The sequence below is a fragment of the Megalobrama amblycephala genome, linkage group LG6, assembly GCF_018812025.1.
Source record: "Megalobrama amblycephala isolate DHTTF-2021 linkage group LG6, ASM1881202v1, whole genome shotgun sequence".
NCBI classification, from domain to species: Eukaryota; Metazoa; Chordata; class Actinopteri; order Cypriniformes; family Xenocyprididae; genus Megalobrama; species Megalobrama amblycephala.
This window is the reverse complement of record NC_063049.1, coordinates 22,285,506-22,312,516: the sequence shown is the minus strand read 5'-3', so window position 1 is coordinate 22,312,516 and position 27,011 is coordinate 22,285,506. Positions and strand designations below refer to the sequence as shown.

General features: G+C 36.5%; 1 protein-coding gene across 1 annotated transcript in view; it reads left to right on the top strand.

Moving 5' to 3' along the window:
• Nucleotides 1–4,553: 4,553 nt before the first annotated feature.
• The window catches only part of mao (monoamine oxidase), a 37,484-nt gene continuing 15,026 nt past the window's right edge, over nucleotides 4,554–27,011 (top strand). The window contains 3 exon segments of the mRNA XM_048193386.1: nucleotides 4,554–4,705; nucleotides 22,031–22,125; nucleotides 23,865–24,002. Of these exon segments, the coding sequence (XP_048049343.1) occupies nucleotides 4,609–4,705; nucleotides 22,031–22,125; nucleotides 23,865–24,002 (330 nt within the window). The 5' untranslated portion in view covers nucleotides 4,554–4,608.

The window sequence follows — 27,011 nt, the reverse complement described above, 5'->3', positions numbered from 1 at the left end:
ATGTTTTCTTCTAAGGCACATTTATAAAAGCAACTTAAAAGTCCTAATTAAATTATGGCCTACTCCTGGCTCAATCTAAGCTCTGTCTGTGAAACCAGGCCTAGTCTTTTATATATAGTGTGCCCCCCAGCCCTAAAGAGGACAGAGAGACGTGCTTGTGTTAGGTATTGGTAACTTGCTTACTCAAATAAGATCAACAATGGATTTGGATTAGATGTTCATTATAGACATTATAATGTATGGCCTGACCGGCTCATCCTGTAGTGAGTGAGCTTTAAAGAAGATATATGTCTCACAGCCCAAAGCAATGTGAGTACAGGCACGACCTACATGACTACATCCACCAGATGGCAGCAAACTCTATCAGATACAGTGCATGCAAAACAACACTTTAAAAAAAAAAACATTAGGGTACACAACAAAATAACAAACCAAGTAGGCTAATATACACTTTCAAGAAAATTAAAATTGTTTTTATATATATATATATATATATATATATATATATATATATATATATATATATATATATATATATATATATATATATAGGTTTTAAAGATAAAAAAGTATACAGGACACCTGGCGGAGTTGGCAAACGTCTACACCTGTGGTTACTCTGCTAGGACACCTAAACTGCATCATTAATTTAGAAGTAAATTGAAATGGAAATGTCATTGCTCACAATAACAGAGTTTCAGTACATTCACTGCATTTTATACAACATAGCCCGGAACCCGAGCCTCTTGAACCCTTCGAAGGAGCCTAAAATATTAATAAGTGTTCAAGTAAATCTGTAAAGTGTCTCATAACATATCCCTAATGATGTGATCTGGAAGTCTTGTCAATACTACGCTGAACCGCTGAACCCATTTGTCAGACCACTCATCCGGGTAAATGCTAACCAAGGCTACTTTCATTGTAGTGAATATTACCTCAGAGGACGTCAGTATATTAATATTAATTTAATAGCTATTGTTTCAGCGTTCACATTGTTGCTAGGTAGATTTGTTTGCACACTGTAAATGGCCATTTGTATCTTAGCGGATAGACAAAGTTCTATAAAAAAGGATTTAATATCAAGTAACGTTAACTTACATTTCAGGTTAAAAAAAATAGCCATCTTATTCGCATACTTTTCTGCCAATGGAAACAAAACCAAAGCCGCTTGTTTTACTGGACACAGAACAACACACGGAATGAAATACAATATAGTGGAGCGGAGCGACAGAGCTTTTCTTTCCCAATCGGCTTCAGATCCACCCCGGGTTTTCCATTTTTCTCTGTTCTCTGAAATCTACTGAGAGAAACACCGCGCTGAGCGACACCGGCACCGCCACGTCGAGAAATTCAACAGCCCGCTTCTAACCGCAAAAATCCCGCTTCTGCTGACTCCAGGTGAACTCACCCTCAGCCAAAAACTGTAAGGCCGGGTTCACACCGCAAGCGGCAGCAGCGCGTTAGCGTGAACTGCAGCTGCAGAGACGCGCGAGTATTCACACTGGAAGCGTTTGTACAGCGTCACAGCAGCGGCTCAAAGCTGCATATAAAGTGAGCATTTCTTTACAAAGACAGCTATAAATTTGTTTTTATAATTGGTCGTTGTTAAACTTGATAGCCTTGAAAGTTTGTTAACATGCAAGGTGTAAGTTACAACACTCACATATATAAACGTAAAATAAATAAAAATAAATAAATAAAAGCCTCGTGTCATCCATTGCTGCACACGAATGAAGTAAGCTTTGTGTTTTACATCATATAACGCATGAACATGTTTACAAGACTGTAAACTCGGCGAAAAAGACAGCAAACTCAGGTTTGAATTGTTTTGAATGGGATAAAGTGTAACGCGCAATACGGCGAAATAAGTCCCGCCTTCAAAATAAGAGCCAATCGCCGACTGGTATAGTCATCGCGTCACTGCAGCGGCCGCTAGAAGCTCTGGTTTGTATAGAAACAGTCAGACGCGCATTTAGGTCTGCGCATGCGCATTAGCTTGACCCAGCCTAAAAAATAGTTTTTTTGTCATGATTCGAGCGTTTGGAAAAAAAATTATGAGACAGTTGTTTTCAGATTTCATTGGTGATTTCAAATATGAAATTTAATCGAAAGCTTGGCAAACAGCTTTAGAGAATTTGATGTTTCCCCATTCAAAGAGATAGGAGCTGCATGGATGCCCAGGATGCCCAAGAGTCGTTTCAAAGATGGCCGAAATGCCTTGTCTTAAAGGGACTTTGGTTTTACTGCGCCACTGCCTGAGCGCTGCGATGGATAGACTTGCCGTGTTTCAGTAGTAAAAATAAATAAATAAACTGTATAAAGCTCCTAGATCACTTATAATTTTCCACAGCTCATGCTGGCTGGAGTTTTTTGTCTACAAATTTATTTTTGCAGTGTTTCCTCAGCAGAACAATCCAAAAACGCATTAATAACAGTAATCCACACAATCCACCTAGTTTCCGAAGTGCAGAGGGAATATTATTTAATGTTTTTTTTTCAGGTGTGGTACTGTATGTTCGAGTTCAGGCATCTTTACACAGCCGAATTAAGGCTGCTCTAAAGCGGCTCTGTCTCTGCTCTGAATTTTGTGTAAAGATGCCTTTACTGTTTAATGATGCTTCTTGGGCGAACGTGCGCTATGTCAAAAACTGTTCTGGTTTACAATAGCCTACTGTAATTTGCTGAGAGATAAGCAGATGTATGTGCGTGAGAAAATATAATGTGTTGTGTAAATAAATAAAACAGCGCATGAGAAACAGTTCCAGTCTCCATCAGATTTTTGGAGCTCCATCAGATAAGGCATTACACCCAAGAACATTACTGTCACCAAAGTCCATTTAAGACAAGTCAATTCACTCGGCGGCTATCTTTGAAACACCTCTCGGGCATTCAAGTGCATCTCCTATCTCTTTAAAAAAGTAACATTAATGCACATATTTTGCCTTTAATATATGAATTGTGTGGTAACCGTTTTATAAAAGCAATAAGCTCCGTGGTTTACAGTGTTTACAGTGGTTTACATTGACTTTAGAACAGTTTGGGGGTTTTTTTGTCACTGCACTTCACACTCCACTTCACACTTTAGGCACTCCACTCCACTTCCTAACAACCCCCTTAGCTGTTCTAAATTCACTGTAAACCACTGATTCTTGGGCCTTATGGCTTTAATATTATTTAAATAATAATATTCTATAATTTGTTAAAAAAAAAAAAAAAAAAAAAAAATATATATATATATATATATATATATATATATATATATATATATATATATATATATATATATATATATTACAATACTTTTATACATTCTTTTATTGCAATTGTAGAACCAAATATTCATATATTTACAGGGATTGATGGTGTTATTTTATAAATATTTATTTGCACAATAATTTTGTACTGTAAAAATGTCAACATGCTCCTGTTCCCACTCAGGTGAATGCGATTTTACCAAATACAATATGATCCTGGATCAACATCTTTGATGATCCTGCAACAACATTCCAATCAACCAATCAGATTTGAGGGACAAGTCTACAGTTTATGTCATGTTTAGGCTTACAACTAGGGTTAGGTGATTTTTTAGATCACTGTTATTCACCTATCATTTATCTCTGATTTTAGTGATATGTGTAGAGTTAAAGGATTAATTCATTTTCAAATTTAAATTTCCTGATAATTTACTCACCCCCATGTCATCCAAGATGTTCTTGTCTTTCTTTCTTCAGTCGAAAAGAAATTAAGGTTTTTGATGAAAACATTCCAGGATTATTATCCTTATAGTGGACTTCAATGGTCTCTAAACGGTTGAAGGTCAAATTACAGTTTCATTGCAGTTTTAAAGGGTTTTAAACAATACCAGAGGAGGAATAAGGGTCTTATCTAGCAAAACCATTGGTAATTTTCGAAAAAAATACAACTGTATATGCTTTATAAACACAAGTGATCGCCTTGCAAGTGCTTCCACCATTCCGCTTTCCGTATTCTTCAAAAAGCTCACACTGTATGTCCTACGCCTTCCCTATTGTACTTACGGAAAAAACGGAACTGGCGCCACATTCGTTCCGTAAGTTGAATAGGGAAGGCGTAGGACAGACAGCGTAAGCTTTTTGAAGAATACAGAAAGTGGAGGCATGTGCAAGGCGATCACTTGTGTTTATAAAGCATATACAGTTATATTTTTTTCTAAAATTACCAATGGTTTTGCTAGATAAGACCCTTATTCCTCGTCTGGTATTGTTTAAAACCCTTTAAAACTGCAATGAAACTGTAATTTGACCTTCAACCGTTTGGAGGCCATTGAAGTCAACTACATGAACATCTTGGATGACATGGGGGTGAGTAAATTATCAGGAATTTTTATTTGAAAGTGGACTAATTCTTTAAGTTTAGGGGCAGGGATAGGACTACATTTTCGGACAGGAACGTTGTTCCAGGATCAACAAAATATGTTGATCCAGGAACATGTTTTGGCAAAATTACGGTGACCTTCGAACTAATTACATATGTAGAAGGGCGCTTCGGTGCATTTACCCCAGTGCTCTTCCAATCTGTCATTCCCACTGATAGGAGGCGGGGGCGGGGCTCAGAATGCTTTGAACACAGATGCGGAGCGGCTCTTCTGCTCTGAGCGCCAGTGAGACGAACAGCACCATGACCGCGAACGCATACGACGTGATTGTGATTGGCGGAGGCATCTCAGGTTAGTGTCATCGAAATAGCGCATAAAACTTCATATAATCTCATTGCAATTAACGGGCTCTTAAAGAAACTTTGTATGAATGAAGATTACTGGCTGATGATAGTAATGCACAGTTCTGATCATCGTTATTGAGTAATAGGCGCGCGACTGACCCGTGCTGAACGACTATTCCATTTCCTAAGACGCTTAGACGCCTTATAACAACACTGTATTACAGCTGCGTTTAAAAACAATCATGCATATTAACGTTTTAAATAGGACACTGTTAGTTCTGCTGACTTAAAGTGGATTTGTTCCCGATGTCACCTGAGCTTGCTCTTTCACTTCCGTGACATGATTAGCTATTTCATATTCATAACGCCAGAGGCAGAGACCGTTAAGTGTCATGCAACAGTGTATCTGTGTGTTTGCTATATAACATGCCAGTGAACTTTTTTTAAACTCAACATCAAGATTTTAGTTTTAAATCACGTCTACCTTCACTGGTTTGTTTATTTAAAAAGGTCCTGCAACATGACAGATACATTTTTGAAAAGGATAAATAATCTATTATTTGTACCGTAATGCACACTGCATGTATAATAGTGATAGAAAAATGTAACTTTTATTAATAATTTTAGATGAATTGTGTCAAACTACATAACATTAGACACCCAGTTTTCAGTGTCAACTACCCATCCTTATTACATGGCTTTCTGGAATACTTGAGTCTGATTGGTCAGTCACTGCATTCATTAAATATTTCTGAATAATGACCAGCAATGTTGTAGAACTGTTCACTCATCCATGTGTGAGAATAATTTTAACAGAATAACTCAAATCAATATTAAATGTCCATATATTTACTTTAGTAATAATAGTCGTTAGATGCAACAGGTTCTCAAAATATAGGCATTTTTACACTTGAAATTATTAAGCTAAGAACATATTTAACACTAGTTTTTTGTTTGTTTCATACTGCTGATTGGTAGTTTACATGTCTTGTTGTATGACATTGTGTCTAACGTCCTTACAACCTCTGAAGGGTCATATGGCTGAGCCTATCCTGGTATCCATGACATTGTATACTCAGTTTAAAACTATTTTATTATTTCATAATTATTATGCAAGCAGATTTTATTGCCTCATATAAGATTAAATATATAAAAAAATATGTTCTTTAAAAAAATATTTTTTGCACACTGCAAGACCATTTAAAATTAACTAGAGAATGCAAAAAAATTTGTTTAAAACTGTCAAAAAGAATATGGTGGACCTAAAACATACACTTTCCCTTGTATATTAATATAAATTTAAATCTAAACAGACTCTAAAGAAAATTCCTTAAACATGCGTCAGCTATCCAGACACACTGCAGTACTCGCATGCACATACTTGCAATGCCTTGGTGCAGGGCTTCATAGCGTATAGTGTTAACCCTTTCAAAATTGGAAGTGTGAAACGTTGTTTTGAAGTATTTTTATGCAGCTCAGGTTTAAATAAGACGTTAACTCTGGAATAAGTGTAGAGTGAAAAGCCTAAACCTGTCTAACACTTTGGTATCACAAAAAAAAAACCCCAGTGATAAGAATAATGTGCATTGGCTCTAGTGGAGATATCAGTGTTTTAACACAAGTTTATTTTACAGAGATTGTAGAGAGATTTATTAATATATTGCACTACAATAGGATGCAGAATTGATTAGAAAATACTACGTGATAGTATTCTTTTTTAGTCAGTCCTAGCGTGTGTTGGGTGACCTATTTTGTGTAGAGTGGTGTGAAAGCATAGCACAGTGTCCTTACAGTTATAACCTAACAGGAAATTCCTTTCCTGTCGTGTAAACTGACTTGTTCCCACAGTGAATATGCATTATAATATATAGACTTGACCATTTAAACCCAACTCAGAGGGAGTCCACACTGAAGGAAATATTGCTTGTGCTAGAGCGACATTCTTGGAAATAGAATCGAGCAAAACAGGGTCAAGATGTCCTTCTGATAACCTGCTGGAAACATTATTTCTCCTCATACAGGCGGTTTTGTAATTGATTTAGTATATGCAAGAGGACCACAGACTCAAGTCAGATGTTTTAGTCTATGTTGTTAAATCTGATTTGAAGGATATTAAAGTTTCTGTTTGCAAAGTGGTGTACAGTTTACTAACTCAGGATGACCACTTTATTTTGTTACATGGAAGTAAGCTATTTTCTGTGAATATGCAAGACTTCTGATTAAGGTAATTTTTTTTTTAGATAAAACTAGAAGAATAACAAGTGCAGTAAACAATAAAAATATTTGTGGTACAAATCAGTGTTTATGATTACGATGATAAATTAAAAAAAAATTATAACAAATTCCAGTTTTTGTACAGCTGAAATAACTGAAAGCCTCACACATTTAAGCTGCAAATGGACACACCCGCTCTTACTTAAAAAAAAAAACTGTCTAACTTTGTTTAAAAAAACAGAGGTGTGCCACTGGTGTGCCAGTCATACTACTTTGCTTGAAAAAAGTTAATGAATGTAATCAGTCACTATTATGCAACACATGGTGCACCATGGACCCAGTATCACCCAATCCATTGCTATAAAACCTTTTATCAGCATCAGAACTTTGATTCTCTGCCAAGTTTCTAGCAGTCAATGCTAAACAGACTGCACTTTTGAGTCTATAAAACATTTGTCATTCGTGCATGTGTGCAATATTGCACGTCATCCGTAGCGTGAGGCTAGTTACACATTCAAGGTCAAAATTTGCAGTGCAATTCCTGCAGTGGCATACGTTATGTTTCATGATATGCATGATCTGATTTGTACAGTATTGCACTTTTTTTCATTGCAATTTAGGATCCAGGACTGAGTGAATTTGGCACATGGAGTATAAAGAGACAAAAGATGGTTGGATACATTGGTTGTTGAATAATATGCAGATGTTTTTCACCTGTTGGCCTTTGAAGGAAATCAGAGTTTCTTATTCTAACCAAACCTCAAAATGGGTTGCTTTAGGGACATTTTAATAACGACCCAGCACTCCCTGTAAATCCAATTACTGTTTGCAAAGCCACTGGAGGTGCTCAAGGAGACAGCACTTTGGCAGAAGTGGTAAACAAAACTGACAACTCATTTTTATGCTCCCCAGGATCCTAGAACATGTGACAGCAAATGTGTATTTGTGTCTGTTGTCTAGTGCCACAGGGGCTGTGCTTGACATAGAGGAGAGACAACTGAAGCCTTTCAGCTAAACAATGGAAATGACACATTTAAACCTGTGACTTTATTGTTTCATGTCAGCAACTGAAGTAAATTGTCACTCTTGTACAGTTTACATTTATTCCTTATTTATTATTTAAATGTGAAATGTGTGTCATTTCCTGTAGCTGAAAGAGTAAAGCATGGCGCTAGGAACGCCAAGGTCATGGGTTTGATTCCCAGGGAATGTATGCTCTGATAAAATGTATAACTTAAATGCAATGTTCAAATCGTTTTGGATAAAAGCATTTCCTAAATTCTTAAATGTAAAATGTAATTTCCGTACCACTAGTGTCAAACAGAATTGGGTAATTAATAGGGGTGTAACAATATATCGTGTCACAATATATCGCAATACAAAAATGCAGCAATATGTGTCGTGGATAGTGACAATATGTTTTGTGTATAGTTCACCCAAAATGAAATTACTTTGTGAGAAAAAATTCAACTTTACAGAATTTTAGTGTCAGTACTACATTAAACTACTATATATAATGCTGAATATAATGTATAATAATGCAATGGGGGATATTTGTGGTTCCTGATAATGCCAAATGTCTTGTGTTACAAGTAAAAAGTGGCCTACATTATTTCAAATATACGTAGTCAAGGACATAGTGCACTATTTTTCTGCATTTTCAGCTTCAGAATCATGAATATTTTTATTCTGGTATCAATATTTTCCTGTGCATTGAGTTACTAGCACCAAGTCTAAGCCTATTCATTTCCACCCCCAATGTAATACAAAATTTATTTTATTATTAACAATAGTTAATTTTTTGTTAACCTTTTACCATGTCTTGAAGTATCACAGTAATATCGTATCATGAGTTCAGTATCGTGACATGAGGGTATCGTTACATCCCTAATAATAAACTATATTTTCTAAAATATAGGTGGCACTTTCCTGTGGAAAAGGTCATGATAATAGGATGTTTTAGGATGATAATATGATTCCTTTGCTGTCATGATAATAGAATGTTTTAGATGGTTGCTAGGATGTTGCCATTTGGTTGTTAAGGTGTTCTGGTTGCTAGGGTGTTGCCAGGTGGATAATTTCTTGCCCGAAACAAAAGAGCCCATGTCTCTGTTACATTTGGTCTCTAAAGGAGAGTCTCAAACCATATTTAATTTAAGTTTATTGGATTTTTTGGCCATTTTAAAATAAAAATCGCAAATCAGTCAAAAACTGCTACGAAAAGTCATAGCGCACCTCTCTTCAAGTCCGTTGCATAAATTGTGAGGAGCGAGTAACATTGCAAAGTTTGCTTACATTTTGGGGTTTGTTCTAATTTTTCCCTCTCACTGTCATTGGTCGGAAAAACAAAAGCCACTTTTCCGCTTCATCCGGCCAAACCATTCTCATTGCTTAACCGTCCCTTTATATTTAAATTTCCACTGTGGGGCTGATAACATAGCTCTTTAGAATGTAATACAAATGTGTCAATCATTGCCTTGGCAATGCAAGAGTTTACAGATGGTATGAGATGTAAATAGCGACCACTTTATGGAGGATGATCAGATATTTCTATTATTAACTTATGTTTACTTCAGTTAAATAGCCCGCCTGTCCAGCTACAGAGAAACTGGTAACCATGCAACAGACATGTGACCAATCCTGAGTGGCGATGTCACTTCACGCATTCTACCAGTGGTTTGTGATCGTGCCTTGCCGAACCAAGCTATAACTGGAACCGTTCCTTACTATTCTTAGAACAATTCAGCCCGACGATGGAAAAGTGCCTAAATAGTCCAGCCCCCAAGCTCCTACCATTGGTTGAGCCAGTTCAGTTTTAATGTGTTGGAATGATTCTGTGATAACACCACAGAGATTATACTAAATGTGCATATCAAACTGAGAAAGTAAAAAAAATTTTTATATAATTTCTTTACCTTTATGTGCTTACATGTACAAATAGCTGTCAGAAATAGTTTGACAATTGAACAGACTGAGAAGTGTTTGAAATAACAAAAGCATTAGGGAGTTGTTTTGCTCAGAGCTCTAGTAGGTCTCAGCAGCAGCTCTCATGGGGTGTACAAGTGAAAGGCAGGAATTCCACATCTAATTGCCGAGGCTGTTGACACTGACGCTTCCTGGTGAGTGCCCTGCTCTTGCTAAAGAACTTCGGCATTCCTACTTTGGAAGTCAGCCAGAAAATACAGGAAACATGTAGAATCACAGGCCATTTTTATGGTGTGTCAGAATAGGCCACTTTAACAGTGTGTGTTTTATACTTATTGATACATATTGCATATACCTGTTTAAGTGTGTTTTTGTAATGATGGATTTGCAAAGATGTATACTACCATTCAAAACTTCATTAAATTGTTCAATCATTTAAGGCCTTTAAGCACAGAAAAAGGTATTATATTTTATTTAGCAAGCATGTAAGCACTTAGATCATAGATGGAAAAGACCATTTACAGCCAATACAGGCAATTTAGTAAGGAAAAACATGGTTTTTAAAGGTTTTTTGACGGTTATAGCGCCACCTATTGCCCAATCCCCATCACTTTTTTGGGGTGTCCTCAGAGTGTGCCCATACATATGCGTGTTAATTTTGGTGAAAATATCTCATTTTATTTTGAAGTTATAGATACTTATACATATATATGAGAGAATAATAATGACCCATGAGCGACTTTGATTTGATTTTTTTGCCACTTCCTATCAAAATTTTGACATTTGGGCAGTGACATCTAGTTAACCAACTTAGGTTCTATGTTTCCTATGCTGGTTTCGTCTCGATCGGACTAACGGTTTCGAAGATATTTTTTTAAGTGCTAAATCACAATGTTGCACAAACCATAAGCCAAAACTGGGCAAGTCTGGTATCGTTGTGATCGGCCTCCATTAACCTTGTCTAATAGGTGCTCAAACTTAATTGGCCGACGGCGGCCATGTTTTTTGAGATACGCCAATGTCCTCATAGACTGTCATGCACCCTTGGGCCAAGACACTGCATGCCAAATTTCAAGTTGATCGGACTAACGGTTGCATAGTTATGGCTGTTTTCATGTTTTTTTCAAGTTATAGGCCACCTAGTGTCCAATGGACACAATTTTTTTATCATAACCAAAGATTGAGCCCCTACACATGTGTACCGAGTTTGGTGCAAATATCTGATTTCGTTCTTGAGTTATAGCCATTTTAGTAAAAGTGGCTCCACCCTCATCGTATGTTTTGGCGCCCCTTTTGCGACCATGAATCAAAATTTAAACTTTGTTTGATAATTATTGATATTCAGACTCCAGAGAACATTTCTGCACCTGTTTGTTTCCGATCGGGTGAAAAACCTAGGACTAGCAGACACAAAAGTAGGTTTTGGACAAAATTCAAAATGGCAGAAACTTTTCTCAGTCGGAAATAAAATCGGAGATGTAAGTTTTGTTCGTCTTGAGCCAAGGATTACAATGATATAGGACACTTGAGACACTATGACAAACGGTCTATGAGTTATTAGCGATTTTGAACTTTTGATTGCTGTAGCGCCACCTATTGGCCGATTGGGGTCATACTCTGTCAACCTTTCCCCAAATTGAGACCTATCATCTGGCTGAGTTTCAAGTCTCTAGGCCTTACAGTTTTGTCTGCACTATTCGTTTTACGGTGGGAAAAAAAAAATCCTTACAATTGACCCTTCGCAAAGACCCGCCCCCTTAGTTACTGTTGCTTCGTCCGACAAGCCATGGTGCTGTCAAGCCACACAGAGGGGAAAAAATACATCGCGGAGCAAAGAGGACACTGAACCGATCATCTCTTCCTACTAGTTAATTTATAGCATCAAATAAACATGAATGAACATCAGAAGGAATGTTGTTTAAAACGCGGAAAGACGTCAGTATGCACCATTTATCAAGTTCAAGTCTACCGAGGTTAATCTTCTAACTCCTGATATAAATAAAGAAAACAATGTTTATTCCAGTAATAAATGCAGCTGTGGCTGTCTGAAGATCAATGTAAACACAATTGCAAACATTGATTTTTAGAGCTCAACACATTTTGATGCATTTATAATCAGTGCTTTGATAGTGGTAAAACAAACATCTGAACATGGAAAAATATGTCTGCATAATGCTTTTAGACTGCTAGGGAAATACTCTGATGCCTTTTTGCCGTGTCCTCTTAGCTTGTGTAAACAAACGTCATTGGGGTTTTTTTTTCCCCAACTGAGCCATGCCGAGCCTGACTCCAGCTTGACTGGCTTCGTTATGCAACTTAAGATAATACTGCTCTGTTCCTCTCTTAGACGAACAACTGTCCTTGGGGTTGCCAGGAGAACATGCCATTTCGCTGATCTCTTTGTAATTGCTTTTCAATAATGCATCCAAACGTCAATGTTGTGGCATATTGGAGAAAGCAATTGCTTGTAGAAGAGCATGAAGCATCATGAACTGTGCTCGCAGTCACGTACATGTTTTTTTTTTTTTTTTTCAAGTGATTCTTTGCCACATTAAATTCAAGAAAACCTGCTTTTGTTTTTATTGGATTGTCTTGGTGCATATTTAAACTATATAAATGGATTGAGCATGCTTTAAAAAGGACAGAAAAATGGATTGCATGGTCCAAGCATGTTACAGCTGTACAGCTGGGGATCATTTCAAATCACTTTGTTATTATAATACTGCTAATTTATCCCATTTTAAGGCTATTTAGATTTGTGCTGGACAACGATACAAAAATACTGATTAAAAAATTTGTTTTATGCAGTGTATGATATTTTCAAGTATCTCTGTAATGCTGTTAAAGGCACAATATATAAGATTTTTGGATTAAAATATCCAATAAACCACTAGAGCAGTGTTAGATATTTTGTTGACTTGTGTACTCATATTATCTTAGATGTTTCCAAGAATGTTTAAATCCAGAGAAATAAGCAATTTTAACCAGCCTATCGATGATATCATAACCTGCGATATTTCCAAAGACACTTTAATATATTACATGTTTTATTAGACAAGGGAACAACTGCTTGGATACATTTATAGACAGAAAACTAATCATTGTTATATAGTTCAACACTGTTAGTCTTAACAGTGATACAGCAATTTTCTCCATCATACAATATGTTTTAAAATTAATTGCATGCCATTTATCAACACACGCCATCCAGCATTTATTAATATGATATTCTAATATCAATCTATCTTACAGTGTGCAACAAGTGTCTCATAGCAGCCGCCGAGTGAACGCACAGAGTAATGTTATAACATCATTTTCAATACACTCAAATGTATCTAATATGATAAAGCAGCGCTGCATTACCCCACATACGCTTGACCGGAAGAAGCGACTGCGGCATAATAAAAGTTCCGCTGCTCTCAAGCCGTTTGTCGCACTCGTCTCTCATTAGCAATCGCTCCAGAGGCCTCGTTCCACTCCCCCATCATCACTCAGCCCTGCTCTGCTTCATACTACAGTAAATTAATAATCTCATCCATGAACATGATTTCTGCCCGAGTCCTGTCCCAATTCTTTTCCACCGGCTATGAGGTAAAGACAACATCTCCCATGATTCCGTGCTTAATCTCGGCATCATCAAGCTATGCCTTTTTTTTTGAATAGGCGACCTCTAGCGGCGAAAAACTACTTATTGTGCCTTTAAAGTATCCTTGTAGGGTCAGTCATTGAGTTGTACATTTCTTTATTTTTATTTAATTAGGGATGCACAATATAGCAGTACAATACTGGTTATCAGACAGTATTACAGATTTTTAAATAAAGAATTATTAAAAAACACTAATTTTAATAAAGATGTTAAATATAATTTTTAGCTCATCTAAGGATGTTTATTCTTTATTATAATTATCATTTTCATGCTGTACATTATAATGTTGGGATGCCAAAATTCACTTTAGCTTTAATTTATTTTGACAAGATAGTACAAGAGTTTCCATATTGAACATTTATTGTTACTGGAATAACATGAACATATTTATCTGTTTATCAGTATTGGATAGAATTGTTATATCAGTCCATTCCTACCTTTTTTCCCCTTAAAGTACTGGTTACTTTTGTCTTGTGGGATAATTGATGAATGAGCTGCTTGCTCAAGCTGACATTAGCATTTTAAGTGAGAAATTCCTTGAGGGATGAACCACAGACTTAAAGGTGGCCCGTGTCACCTCCAATTTACGGCTTGGTCAGTGTTAATGTGTTGCGATAATGTGATTGTGCAATTACCACCACAGCTGACAGACATAGCCTCTTAAATGTGATTCTTCTTGGTCTGTAATATCAGGTTTAATCAGGGGTGGTTAGAGTGCAAACAAAGCAATTAGGTTTAGATTGTGGTATTAATACAGGGCGTTTTGTAATCTGATATAGTTTTAGACCTGACCTTTCAAACTGAGTTGTAAACTAATCCCGGCCTGTTTTGGAAAAGACATCTTGATGCTTATACAGTTACAGGTTAATTGTTATAACTATTAATGTGACATTGATGCAAATTCTCTTGCCAATTTTACGAACATAAATGCACAGTAAATAACACAAATATGTCAGATTTTCTTATTACTTGTTTGCATTGCCCATGAATGTTGCATGTATGCACTTAGGTTACATATTTAGTCCTAGATTTAAATATGGATTCAAATTTTATAATTAAACATTTTGTAAATAAATAAAACAATAACATTTGGCCTTAAAATTAGTTTTAGTGCTCATTTTAGTTAAGTGTGGATGGTTTGGTGGTCAATAGCAGCATCTCATATTTGTGCAATAGGTGAAGAGTGTCACCCTATTCTTACAGAACAAATTGATGTGCTGCATAAGATCCAGATCAGGCCTATAAACTGATATGTGTGATTTACTGTCTTAACCTTTAGTTTGTTGTCTTATTGAAAACCCTAACCTTGTTATGTCATGTCATTTAGAGCAAGAGTGCACAGCAGATTCTTGTTCCCAGTGAATACAGGGAGGTAATTGGTGTAGATTTACCTTTGCTAAGCGACTGCATCTTTATATGTACTGTTGCCTTGGAAACCCAATCCACCCTCAGACTCTTGTTTCCCCGTAAATGGCCCCCTGAACTGGTGCCAACAAAGGAAGTGAATCCTAAATATGTTGTTTTATCATAATCAGCGAGGTCTCTTGAACAAGGTCAGAGGAAGTTTTTCGAACAAAGCCTAACACAGTTGCATGTTGTTCCCTAGATCCTCAATTATAGCACAAAAAAATTAAGCACTGCTTGTAAAATATCACCATTAGAATAGATATATTTCTCCTACCGGAGCTTGTTATTACTTGCAACATTTCCCATATCCACAGAAGATCATCTGGGTGTTTAAATGTATTTATTAAAAAAAAAAGTTAATTCAAATGTATAAATTTCACTCTGTTTTGATTTTGACATCGTATTGTTTAGTTTAGATGCAACATTTTAAGATGAAGAAATTAAATGGATGGGAAAATACAAAATGGAATGGGTGGAAAAGCAAAGAATGGAAGAAAAGAGAGAGCGTAGCTAGTTTTCCAGTCAGAGACAAGCTCTTTGATCTCCCAGAATTCTCTTCAAAGAAAGTTTGACCTTTTCTTCAGTGGTTTGACAGTCCCATTGAGGTCATTTCTCCCGTTCTGTGGTGGATGTTATTCTGTTGCATGCTTTGAATTAGTTTTGCTTTATGTGGCTTTGTAAAGCCAGGATGTACATCAAAGTTCAGTTTTATTAAGAGGCATTTATAATAAAATAGTAGCTAGGTACTGTATTTCCCAAAAGTGATGTCTGGCCTAGGAAAATTATCATCTTCACTCTTTATTTAAATATTATTTGTTAAAATTGTTGTAAGCATATTACAGTAGTTGTGCTTGGAGTCAATTGTTTTATTTGTGATAACACAATGAACCATGCCAAATTGTGCAGGCTGTCATACAAAGAAATTATAAACGCATGCAAAAACAAGAGAGAACAATGAAATATTAATAACTGGTTATGTTGTAGTAAATGTATGCTATTACCTGTAAGTTTTTTTTTTTTTTTTTTTTTTTTTTTTTTTGCATAGTAAAGTAAAATCTGTAGCTGTAGTTTGCCTTTTTTGCCAAATAATTTTGTCAGTTAAATACTATAACCAAGTTTAGTGTTTTGTTCTACGCTTATATTTAAAATAATTAAAACATATAAAATATTTCCCCCATTTTTTGATGGCTTAATCGAAATTGTAGGGTCATTAAAAACAAACATTTCCTCCAGACATCACTTTTGGCCCCTACTTATGTAATTTCTGTCATTGTAGACTCGTTCATTATTTCTGTATTATTTGGCATCAAAGCTAGTCTTTGGTATTTATTAGTTCTTGGCTTATTTCACAGAAGACTGTGTTTCAGTAGCAGTATCGTGATTGAAGGGATGATCTTTTAAGCTTATTTGGCTTGGCGAATTTTAACAAGATTGACCGCTCAAAGTTAATTGTGTGTATTTCCACTGTATTTTTGACCAAAATTTGTTCTTTTTGCTTATACAGTCAAACCAAAATGTATTCAGACACCCTTTCACCATTCCATTTATTAGTGAAGTTAATAAATGTAATTTCGGGAGGAGTACGCCCATCTAATCTTCCAATTAATACCGAGGTATAAAACCAGCATCTTACCTCTTCCTGTTGTTAGTTCTTTTGGCATCCCTCCCCTTCTCCTCCTTTTGTACTTATTTTTGCCTGTTATAGGGGGGCAATCGGAGCTCGAGTAGGATATTCTTTCCGAGCCCCTCTATAGCAGACAGCAAGCCAAATCTGTTTACCACTTACGCTAAGATTATATGGGCACACAAACTCGTGAAATACAGTTTATTCACTATAGTTTAAAAAATGATAAGATCTCAGAGTTAAACTGTTAGAAAAAAATAATCTTAATTATGTCAAATAACACTTAAGCAAAACATGGTCTGATCAAAGTGTCTGAATAATTTTTGGTTCCAAATTTTTATCAGTTTTACTGGTAGTCCACTGTATGAACAATTTTTGGGAATAATATGTCATAGTTTACTTTATTTTGCTATCCTCACTTACATAAATGAACTCGAGTGTTCTGCACCTATGAGTAAAAAATATAAAAAATGTCTGAGTAACTGCAACTTGATAATCAGTCTAAAAGTATAGTTCATCCAAAAATTGTAATTCTTCTATCATTTACTCACTTTCATGTGATCTGGCAGTTGTCATTTTTTCATCATACTTGTGCAAAAGGTGATGGTGTTCATGAAGACTATAGAAAAACCATTGATTTGTGTTATTTAAGAAGTTTGCACAGTGTGTAAACAATGAACAGAAGACGTGATGAAGTGAAGGCTGGAAGTTGGGCTTGAAGAATAAGGGTGGAGGAGTACTAGAATGCCAAAAGTACTTGAATCAATATATAAACTGGCAGGATGTCCAACTCTGAGACAGTTGAATGACTGATACATTTGCACAGATGTGAGCCCCCACTGAGAGAAAAAACATGACCAAAAAACATGTAACCAAATGCATGTGTACAAAGACCAACAATTCCAATATTTAGCAGACACAACACAAGAATGTGCCCTGTGAGAAAGGCTACAATTGTGAGCTAATGAAAGTCAAACTAACTTTCTTGAGCTTGACCACACTGGGATGTTTATTGTGCTTTTACCCTTAACGTCTCCAGTATTTATTGTAAACATGTTGTTTTTAGCAAACCGCGAGCTTCATTTTTGTATTCACTTGTGTGTGTTTACTTGGCAGTGGCTGAGTTCAGTCAGTGTGGTCCCTTCAGTGCTGCACTCGAATGACAAAGACCACAGCTACTATTGTGTTTCTGCCAACTTCAAGTGTTTTTCCATCTTTTCCTGACCATTTTAAGTCCCTGAAAGAAGAAAATACATGCTTGTGAGCCAGCCTTCTCAAACGTGTGAGACCGATCTTTCTCTCACAAGAGCTATTTATGTTAAAAGAATATTTTCAGTTCAGCCAAGCAGTTACAAACAGAAAAAAACACCACATATGGATCATATAATATTTTATACACATCACAGAGCTTTCGGATCTGTGTGTTTATGAGTGTGTATGACTTTGTTTGCACTGTCCTTGATATAATAGCATCAGATAGGCCGGTAATTGCAGACACGTGTGAAATATGAGGTTTTGTTTAATTTGTTCTTGATTCCATCTTCCATATCTATGGGATGAGACTTGTATACCGCCTACTCATGCCACCTGGTTAACTAATCAGGTTTCACTGCAGCATATCTGTCTGTGAGCTTATTTGTCGTATTGTGTCTCCGCTTTGTTCAGAAGGGCAGCAATTTTTTTTTTTTTTTTTGCTGTGTTCAACTTACCTATGTTTTTTGGTAGTCTGAGCACCAAAAATGCATTAAAATCCAGTGTTTACAAACCTGATGCAAACCAGACTTCTTTTAGTCTGAATGCTGGAAATTCATGTGCTTTTTTGTTTCCTTATTTTGGATACATATGTTACATCATGCAAAGTTTGTAATAATGTCCAGAGCTGTGTCCAAATACATTAATTTTGCTTACCTTTTCCTCATATAGGGACAGATTTACTAGCAGCTTGTGTCAGCTCAAACCCTCTTTTGCGATTAAAAATTCAGGATTTACTGAAGACACGCAGTGAGAAATTAGCGATGAAAAGTTTGTTTTGTGCCTGGCCTTATTGCATAGGCATTTGTGGGAGTTTTCCTTTCAGACCGCTAAATGGGCAGAGTATTTAAATATATCATGCAATGTGATTTACTACACAGCAAAATCTCCAGAGTTAAATCAACTCTGCTCAGATATGGTTCCTCTCTAAATAGTGTTAAAATAACACTGAAGCAGAGTTAAAGTTAATGAGATAATTAAACAATTAATGAAGTGATGATTGTGAATTAGTGATGAACACCTGCTGTTAACAAGCAGAATCACTGAAGAAAAGAGAAACACAAGAACTGTAACTGACTTCAGTCACAGCCTTATTAATTGCTTCATTATCTCATTAACTTTAACTCTGCTTCAGTGTTACTTTAACACTATTTAGAGAGGGACCATATGTACTCTGAGCAGAGTTGATTTAACTCTAGGAATTTTACTGTGTAAGGTTTGTGGTGGTCAATTCAGTGGTATTTGCTCTATTATTTACCGCCCAATGAAAACGTCTTTACCGATTTTGCACCTGACATATAATTTAATTTGCGCGTTGTCAGTAGATCACCTGAAAAATTTCCACTCCCATCAGCGTTTTTAATGCTAGTTTGCCCTGTTTATGAAATCTGGTCCCTAGTGAACTATGTGACATTCACTATGTAGTGCGTGTTTTTGAACACCGTATATGCATGAATGTGTAAAATTTCACCATGTGAGTTCAGCATCAAGGTGGGATGTCATGATAGATGGGATGACATGAGCAGAAACAAAATGTCTATTTTTCATCCTCTTCTTTCACACTGACAGCTCACACTGTTGTTGTATGAGACTCTCTTGACATCGTGCTGACACATATCTATAGTAATATTGACTACGCTGTCTGAACAAACAGATCAGATTTCGTCACTTGCAAAATGGACAGTAAGTTCTAAATATGAGATTTGAAAACCAAATTGCATTTGTGTGTAGTGTGAACAAAGCCTTAGAGGTTTTTATATTCGATTTCTTTCTAGCTCTGTGGCTCAACCAAAACGTCATTTAGTAAAACAATCGTTTCAAAGCTGTCAGATATCAGGCTTCACAGCTGTGGCCAGGTTTTGTAAGCCTCTGCAGTTTCTTTTGTATCTGTGCTGCTGCGAGTGTTAGCAGCAGTGCATGATATGGGTCACTACCGGCCACAGAAGCCAAATCATGGAGAGTGTTTCAGATGTTTGTCCTGGGTGTTTGGGTAAGCTGTTTGTCTGGGTGTTTGCCACTTTCTCCACATATCAAAAGCAGTTTGTAGTGTTATATAAGCTTCCAAGGTCGTGCTTTTGCCTCAGATGTCCTCTGCTGCATTGTCAAATCTCTGTGGCTGTAACCACACAGCATTTAAAAAATAGGTTATTAGGTCCTATTCGTGTATTTATTTATTTTTTATGTTTGACATGCCACTGCAATGTACTATACTCCAACTGAAACGGTTTAAACTGCTTTTATCTAAATGTTGTGTAATTATTTTATATGCAGTTTTTATAATCACATATTGGTTGTCCTGGGGACAAAAGGCCTATAAATAAAAATTAAATATATTTATTATTAATTAACAATATAAATTTTGAAAACAAGTTGTCAAACAATTATTTATATGCTACTTTTAGTGTAGCTGAGGGCACTCTAGAAATGTCCTAGAAATGTCCTCATCATCAGAAACTCACAGGAGCCGTTTTACTTCCTCTGAAAGGAGAGGAAGTGCTTGTGTGTGTGTGTGTGTGTGTGTGTGTGTGTGTGTGTGTGTGTGTGTGTGTGTGTGTGTGTGTGTGTGTGTGTGTGTGTGGAGAAAGGAAACTTCTGTGAATTTACTTTTCTTTTTTTTTTCTTAAAGGGAACCTAGTTCTTCCAGTTGTGAGTTTATTGCTCTGACACCAAAATCACTACACCGCCTCAGGGGTTTAACAGGAATCCAGTGGTTACAAGGAAGATGCAAAGATAATATAACTGTTTTTTTACTAATGTTTTTCCTCAAGGGACATCTTAGAATCTGTGAAGATTTTTTTTCTTTTTCATTTACCATTACACAAATGCTTCAATAATAAGGCCTTAATCTGACAGAGTTTCAAGCCAGTTGATGTAATTTGCACTATAGGCCCAGTGCTGTGTTTTCACTATGTATTACTTTTTTGATCATGAACATTTGTTTATATTTCTTGAAACTTTAACATTTGGCTTTCTGTGATGGACTGAACACTGTTATTGTGAGATTGGTCTGATTAAATATGTCACCGGGTGACTTAAAAATATAAGAAAATAGAAAACAGTTGCTTTTAAATTTTAATAATATTTCACAATATTACTGTTTTTACTGTATTTTTGATCACATAAATGCAGCCTTGGTGAGCATAAGATACATTATTTTTTTTAATCATGTGTGTGGCAGTTCCTGGGAAATGTTGGCAGAGCAAAAAACAACTACAGGCCAAACCAGATCTGCATTAAAACATTGTTGTTAAGCCCTACAGATTTCCACAGAATTGGAAACGCACACTATTCACAAAGTTTCACACACTCCTTGCGTGTTCATTAAATGCTTATTGGCTTATTTGATCATACTTTTGGTTACTAATATGCAGTGTTGGGTGTAACTAGTTACTAAGTAATTAGTGCAATTTAATTACTATCCCCTTGAAAAAGTAAAGGGATTACTCTTATTTTTTCTGTAATTTAATTACAGTTACTTCTGATGTAATTGAACTAAATACTGTGTTTAGACTGTAGAACAATTATATATTATACAATAGTTGATTTAACATCAAAATTTAAAGTTTTTATGTATTATTCTCTCTTTAAATACCTAATAAGAATAATGGAAACACTTTAGTTTAGGGTCCAATTCTCACTATTAACTAGTTGGTTATTAGCATGAACATTAATAGGATATTAAGCACATATTAATGCCTTATTCTGCATGACCATATTCTACATCCTTGATCCTACCCAATACTTTTATTCAATTACGTTTTTAGAGTAACTTACCCAAAACTGCTAATATGAATATAGCACTCTCAGGTTCATTTGACTAATTTTACCAAAAATTTTACCAAAGCTCCTTCCCATTGTAGGTTGAGACAAATGATATACAAACTATTAATATTGTTCACACAGAAGAGGTTAAAAGATGTAGATTTTATTTTTAGAAGGCCATTCATAAGTTCACACACAATAGAAAGCCAGTGACAATAGTAGCAATGCAGTCAGAAAGGAACTATGTTGTCAAGACAGGAACAATCTTTAATATTATAAGGACTGTAATAGCTTCCAGCATAAAGTTTTCCCAAGGTTTTTGAAGCTTAGCGGTTAGCCAAAGTGCTGAGCTGTGCTCATGCTGGTGACACAAGTTCAGATTCTTTTGCCTCTCTCTCCTCATCATTTCCTGTCGTCTCCTCGCTAAAAATAAGTATAGTAAATATTGGAGCATATGTCTACTAAAATCTTAAACTCTACATTTCTACACTCCCAATTGACAGGTCTGAGTGCTGCCAAGCTGTTGGTGGAAAGCGGCCTGAATCCTGTCCTCCTGGAAGCCAGGAACCGTGTTGGTGGAAGAACCTTCACTGTTCAGGTAAGATACTCAACTCATCGAAATTCTGAAACAAATGAAATTACTTCATTGCAGCACACACGGTCTGCTTTTACGGAACGTGGGTCTGTTGACCAGTCACAACTAGGGGTGTGCGATAAGTTTTGCCTACATTAAGGTCGTACTGTATGTGCGAGCTAACATTGTCACTCACTTTGGAAAAACCAAACAAAACTCACTCCACACATTTACTGTGATGTTGCCTATTAGAAAAATAATTTCATTTTTAGGTCATATTTCAATATTCAAAAGTGTATTTTTAAAGGTCCCGTTTTTCGTGGTTTTTTGAAGCTTTGATTGTGTTTATAGTGTGCAATAAACATGTGCTCATGTTTCGCGTGTAAAAAAACACAGTATTTTTCACATAATTTACTTATCTGTATACCGCTGTTTCCACTGTCATAAAAACGGGCTGATGACTTCCTTGTTCTATGAAGTCCCTCCTTCAGAAATACGTAACGAGTTCTGATTGTGCCAGCGGTTCCTGTGTTGTGATTCGACAGCTCTGAGCGCTCCTTGCCCGGAAAGGTCACGCCTCTTACCATAACGTGGAGATGCACGCGCTCAGTGTTATTGTAAACATGTCTTTAATTTTACCCTATCAATTTGAGCCGGAATCAGACCCTGTGATTGGACTGCGGGATGAAAATAACAGCGTTTCGACGACATGGCAACAAACACACTCTACAAACGCAACTCTTGTGTATTCCTGTGGGCGCAGGTTAGTCAAAAAACTGTTTTAGTGACGTCATTAAAGAAGGAAGTAGAGGGATGTAGTCCAAACTGGCCGTTCGATGTAGGCGACTTCTGTTAAATAAAATATCTCGCTTGGCATTGAACTTTGAGCTTTAAAATTTTACAGATTTTATTTATACTCTAACAACAACATTACACACTAACTAAAGTTTGAAATATGGGATCACGAAGAACGGGACCTTTAAAACATTTATGTAATTGATATTGCAATTTATGCCACCTCTGAGCTGCATTCAGCAGTCTGTAAATACATCTAAATGCCACTTCAGATGCAGCTTCTATGCCATTTCTGCAATGAAAAAAAGCCCTAAAGTGCCTTTTTATTATAATTGAATGTAATGATTAAATGTAAGAATTTGACATAAAGGTGTTGCATACATCAAAGAAGAATGCCCTTTTAAAGGTAAAAGGCCTCAGGAAGTCAATATAAGGGGGCAAATATTGCGCCTTAACAGAAATGTTCATTTCTGTCACTGCTGCAAACTAGCCGCTGTGCAGAATATGAAGAAAATGAAAAGTTTTGGAAGTCAGCTGTCTATGACATCCCTTAATCAACCAAGGTACCTGCACAAAAACACACTCAGCTTATTGCTATCAACAAAATCCCAAAAATATCAGGATTTAGTCGATATTGCTCACTCTTAGTCGCATCTTTCTTTTGTCCCATAGGCTGGCGTCCCACTAGATGATTTTTTTCACTCGATTTTCATTCACGAACTTCAATGACGGAGTCATTCCTGTCAAGTCAGATGCTTGCCACCACGGCGAGTGTGTCGACAGAAGGGCGAAACAATCAAAATCGAGTTTCAAGTTGGCTAGTGGGACGTTGGCTAGGCATGGAAAGGAATATGCTGTCTCTGCATACATATTATACCACTTCCTTTTTTTTTTTTCTTACTTTGCTCTTGGTGTGGCTTTTAATAACAATTTCATTGTCAATCTGCACAAATTTTGTGTGCTTTCAGAATAAGGAGACCAAATGGGTGGATCTGGGAGGAGCGTACATTGGGCCCACTCAAAACCGCATCCTGAGGATAGCCAAAGAGTATGGGGTGAAAACATACAAAGTCAACGAGGAGGAGTCTCTGGTTCACTATGTGAAGGTAAACTTCAGTGAAGGCGTACTACACATGTAGCAGCTTAGACTAATTACCAAATCCAAAGAAAAACAGCTACAAAATTTAAAACAAGATTTTTCCCCTGCTACAAAATCCAGCTCTCTTCAGAGCCTCAGGGCAGAGCTTCTGCTAATAATACAGCCTTTTGTTTGAGCACACTCATGTCTTAATGCACAGGAAGTCAGAGCTAGGCCCAGTGCGCTCAGCTGAACAGGGCTGAATGCAGAATCCCTCCTTCACATTAGTGTGCTGTGCTCAAGCCTGGAGATGCTAATCGCTGCCTGAAGGAAGTCTGTAATATGGTTTCAGATGCTTGGAGTGGGTAAGAAGGGCGGAACTCAAGACACCAGCCTCCCCTCCTCCTGCCCCATATCCAATTTGAGTAGACGCATCACTGCCCTTAGCACATGCACGCTGCATGACCTTATTAGATTTGGCTGTAGATTCAGTGTCTTCTCCGCTCTGACCCTGCTATAACCAGGATAAATCACTGGATTCTTAGAACTGCTGTTTATCATGTGAGCTTTACTGCTTTCTGTGGTCATATTTCATAAGACAAACACATGAGGTGGTTTTAAAGTTTTCGAGCTAAATCAAAGAGCTTCTTGAGATGGAGACCGGCAAACCGACAAGCTCACACATGCTCAGGAAGGCGGTGTGCACAAAGGGAAAGGTCATGGTGAGGCTTCATTGGAGTGTTCATTGTAGATCATGTCAGGATGGAAACGGATTGCAGTTGCCATGGAAAAGGCCCTTTGGCATGTTTCCCATAATCCTTCACTTTGCCTAGCACAATAGTTAACTGTGTAACACCATACTATCACATCTCTTTATCTATACATTATCACTGTAAACATTTGGTTGATGCTAAGTACGGTATTTATAAGATCTGAAACTTTAACTTTGCTTTCGGTCTCAATATCTTAAATCCTCTCAATATTAAAAATAAAGAATGTGGAAGTAGTAGAATCTCATTAAAAGAATAGTTTACCCAAAAATGAAAAACCGGTATTACTTCTTTTCTTTTTTTTTCGTCCGTTGAACTCAATAGTAGAACTTTTTTTTTTTCTTTTTTTTTTTCAGAATGCAGAATCACAATGAATGGAGTTTTCAAGCTTCGAAAAGTTGCAAAAACAACAGATAATATCATAAAAGGGGGCCAAATAACTGAAACACCTTATTCCATAATGCAAGTAATATGATAGCTTGTGTTGCTTCAGTGGTCTGTTATCTGTGGTGACATCACTGAATCAGTGAGTTGAGTCTGAGTGAACTGAATATAACGATTCATTGAACACATCAGAACGAAAGAGTCAGACATAGCTACTTTTCTCAAGATTTTCATACACTGTTGTACTGTTTTATGACTTAAGAAGGCTTACAGAAGACATTTTTATGATATCTTTTATATTGAAAAGAGTGGGCAAGAAACACCATTTGAAAGTTTGGGTAAGATTTTAAAATGTTTTTAAAAAAGCTTCTTATGCTCAAAAAGGCTGCATTTATTTGATCAAAAATAAAAACAGTAATACTGTTAGATTATTATTAATAAAATTGATATTAATATGATTATAATTTATAGAAACATCTTTGTTTAATCTGTCTAATTGTTTTCATCTAAATTGTTTTATTCTATTCTAACCATTCTGATATGCTGACTTAGTGTTCAAGAAACATTTCTTATCAATGTTGAAAATGGTTCTGCTTAATTTTTTTGTGGAACTAAATAGATATTAAAAAATAACAGCATTTATGAAATGGAAATCCTTTGTAACATCAATTTATGCATCCTTACTGAATAAAAATATTATTATTATTATTTTTTTTTAATTACTGACCCCGAACTTTTGAACTGTAGTATATATTTCAGAAATTCACCTTATGTGTTCGACAAAAGAACATGAAGGTGAGTAAATTATGACAGAATTTTATATTTTTGAAAATGATCCTTGGTTGGTGTTCCTTGGTTTGTGCAGTTTGACCGCGCAATCATTGTCAGTGTCAAGCCAGGTGTTCCGTAACAGGTTTTGACAGAATATACCCAAAGGCACTAATGCAGAAAAAGACACCAAGAAGAGACTATGAACACATGTAGGCATATCTGATTGATTTCAAGGCTTCATTTGTGAAGAATGCATCAGCATCTGTAAGAGAGCTGCTGTTCAGAGGCACAATGATGCTATTTGAAAATAAAGGAGAGGCTCGGAGCTGTGCTACATTTCAACCAATACCGTTATGGTCTGTCTTGCTACAGGCTGCTTCTTTGTACGTGTTTTGATTTAAATAGAATGAACGTGAATGTGTCTGTCCTAATGATTAATGATGATGTGTGTTTGTGTATGTTCTGAAGGAGCCTTCCCCTCTCTCCTCATGCCATTATCTCCTGATCGGAGCATCCCTGTGGGTTACCATGGCAGCACTCCTCATCAAAAGACTATCGCTATCAGGATTGAGGGGACACGCAGTCTTTCTCTCTGCCTCTCTCTCTCTCTCACGTTCTCACACCCTGATGTCTGGCTGTGTATTTGGGATCAGGGGCGTTTCCCTCTCAGAGACACAAAGGTTTTTACTGTTGGTCAACCCACTAATTAGTAAACCACTGTAAATTTTCTAGCTAAAGGTGCGGTCACATTTGCCATCATTCGATGAATTTTTGCAGCCAAAATCATTTTAATAGGAATCCAAAAGATCAGGAATTTTGCCATTAACACTTTCTCCGACTTTAACACTTTCTCCAGTGAGACCTGTTTTCCTGTATGTTCATGTGACGTTCATAAAGCTTATTTGCAGATTTGCTGTGTTGACTAATAGAAAGGCACTTGCAGCCAAAATCATTTTAATAGGAATCCATAAGATCAGGAATTTTGCGTGGAGGTGAAAAATTTCCACAATTTTGCAACCGATTAAGAAGTTATGTGCTACAAACTTCCGTATTCTGTAAAATGGGTCGCACTGCTTTCGGTTCAGATCTTTTGTATGTGCTTCATTAAAGGT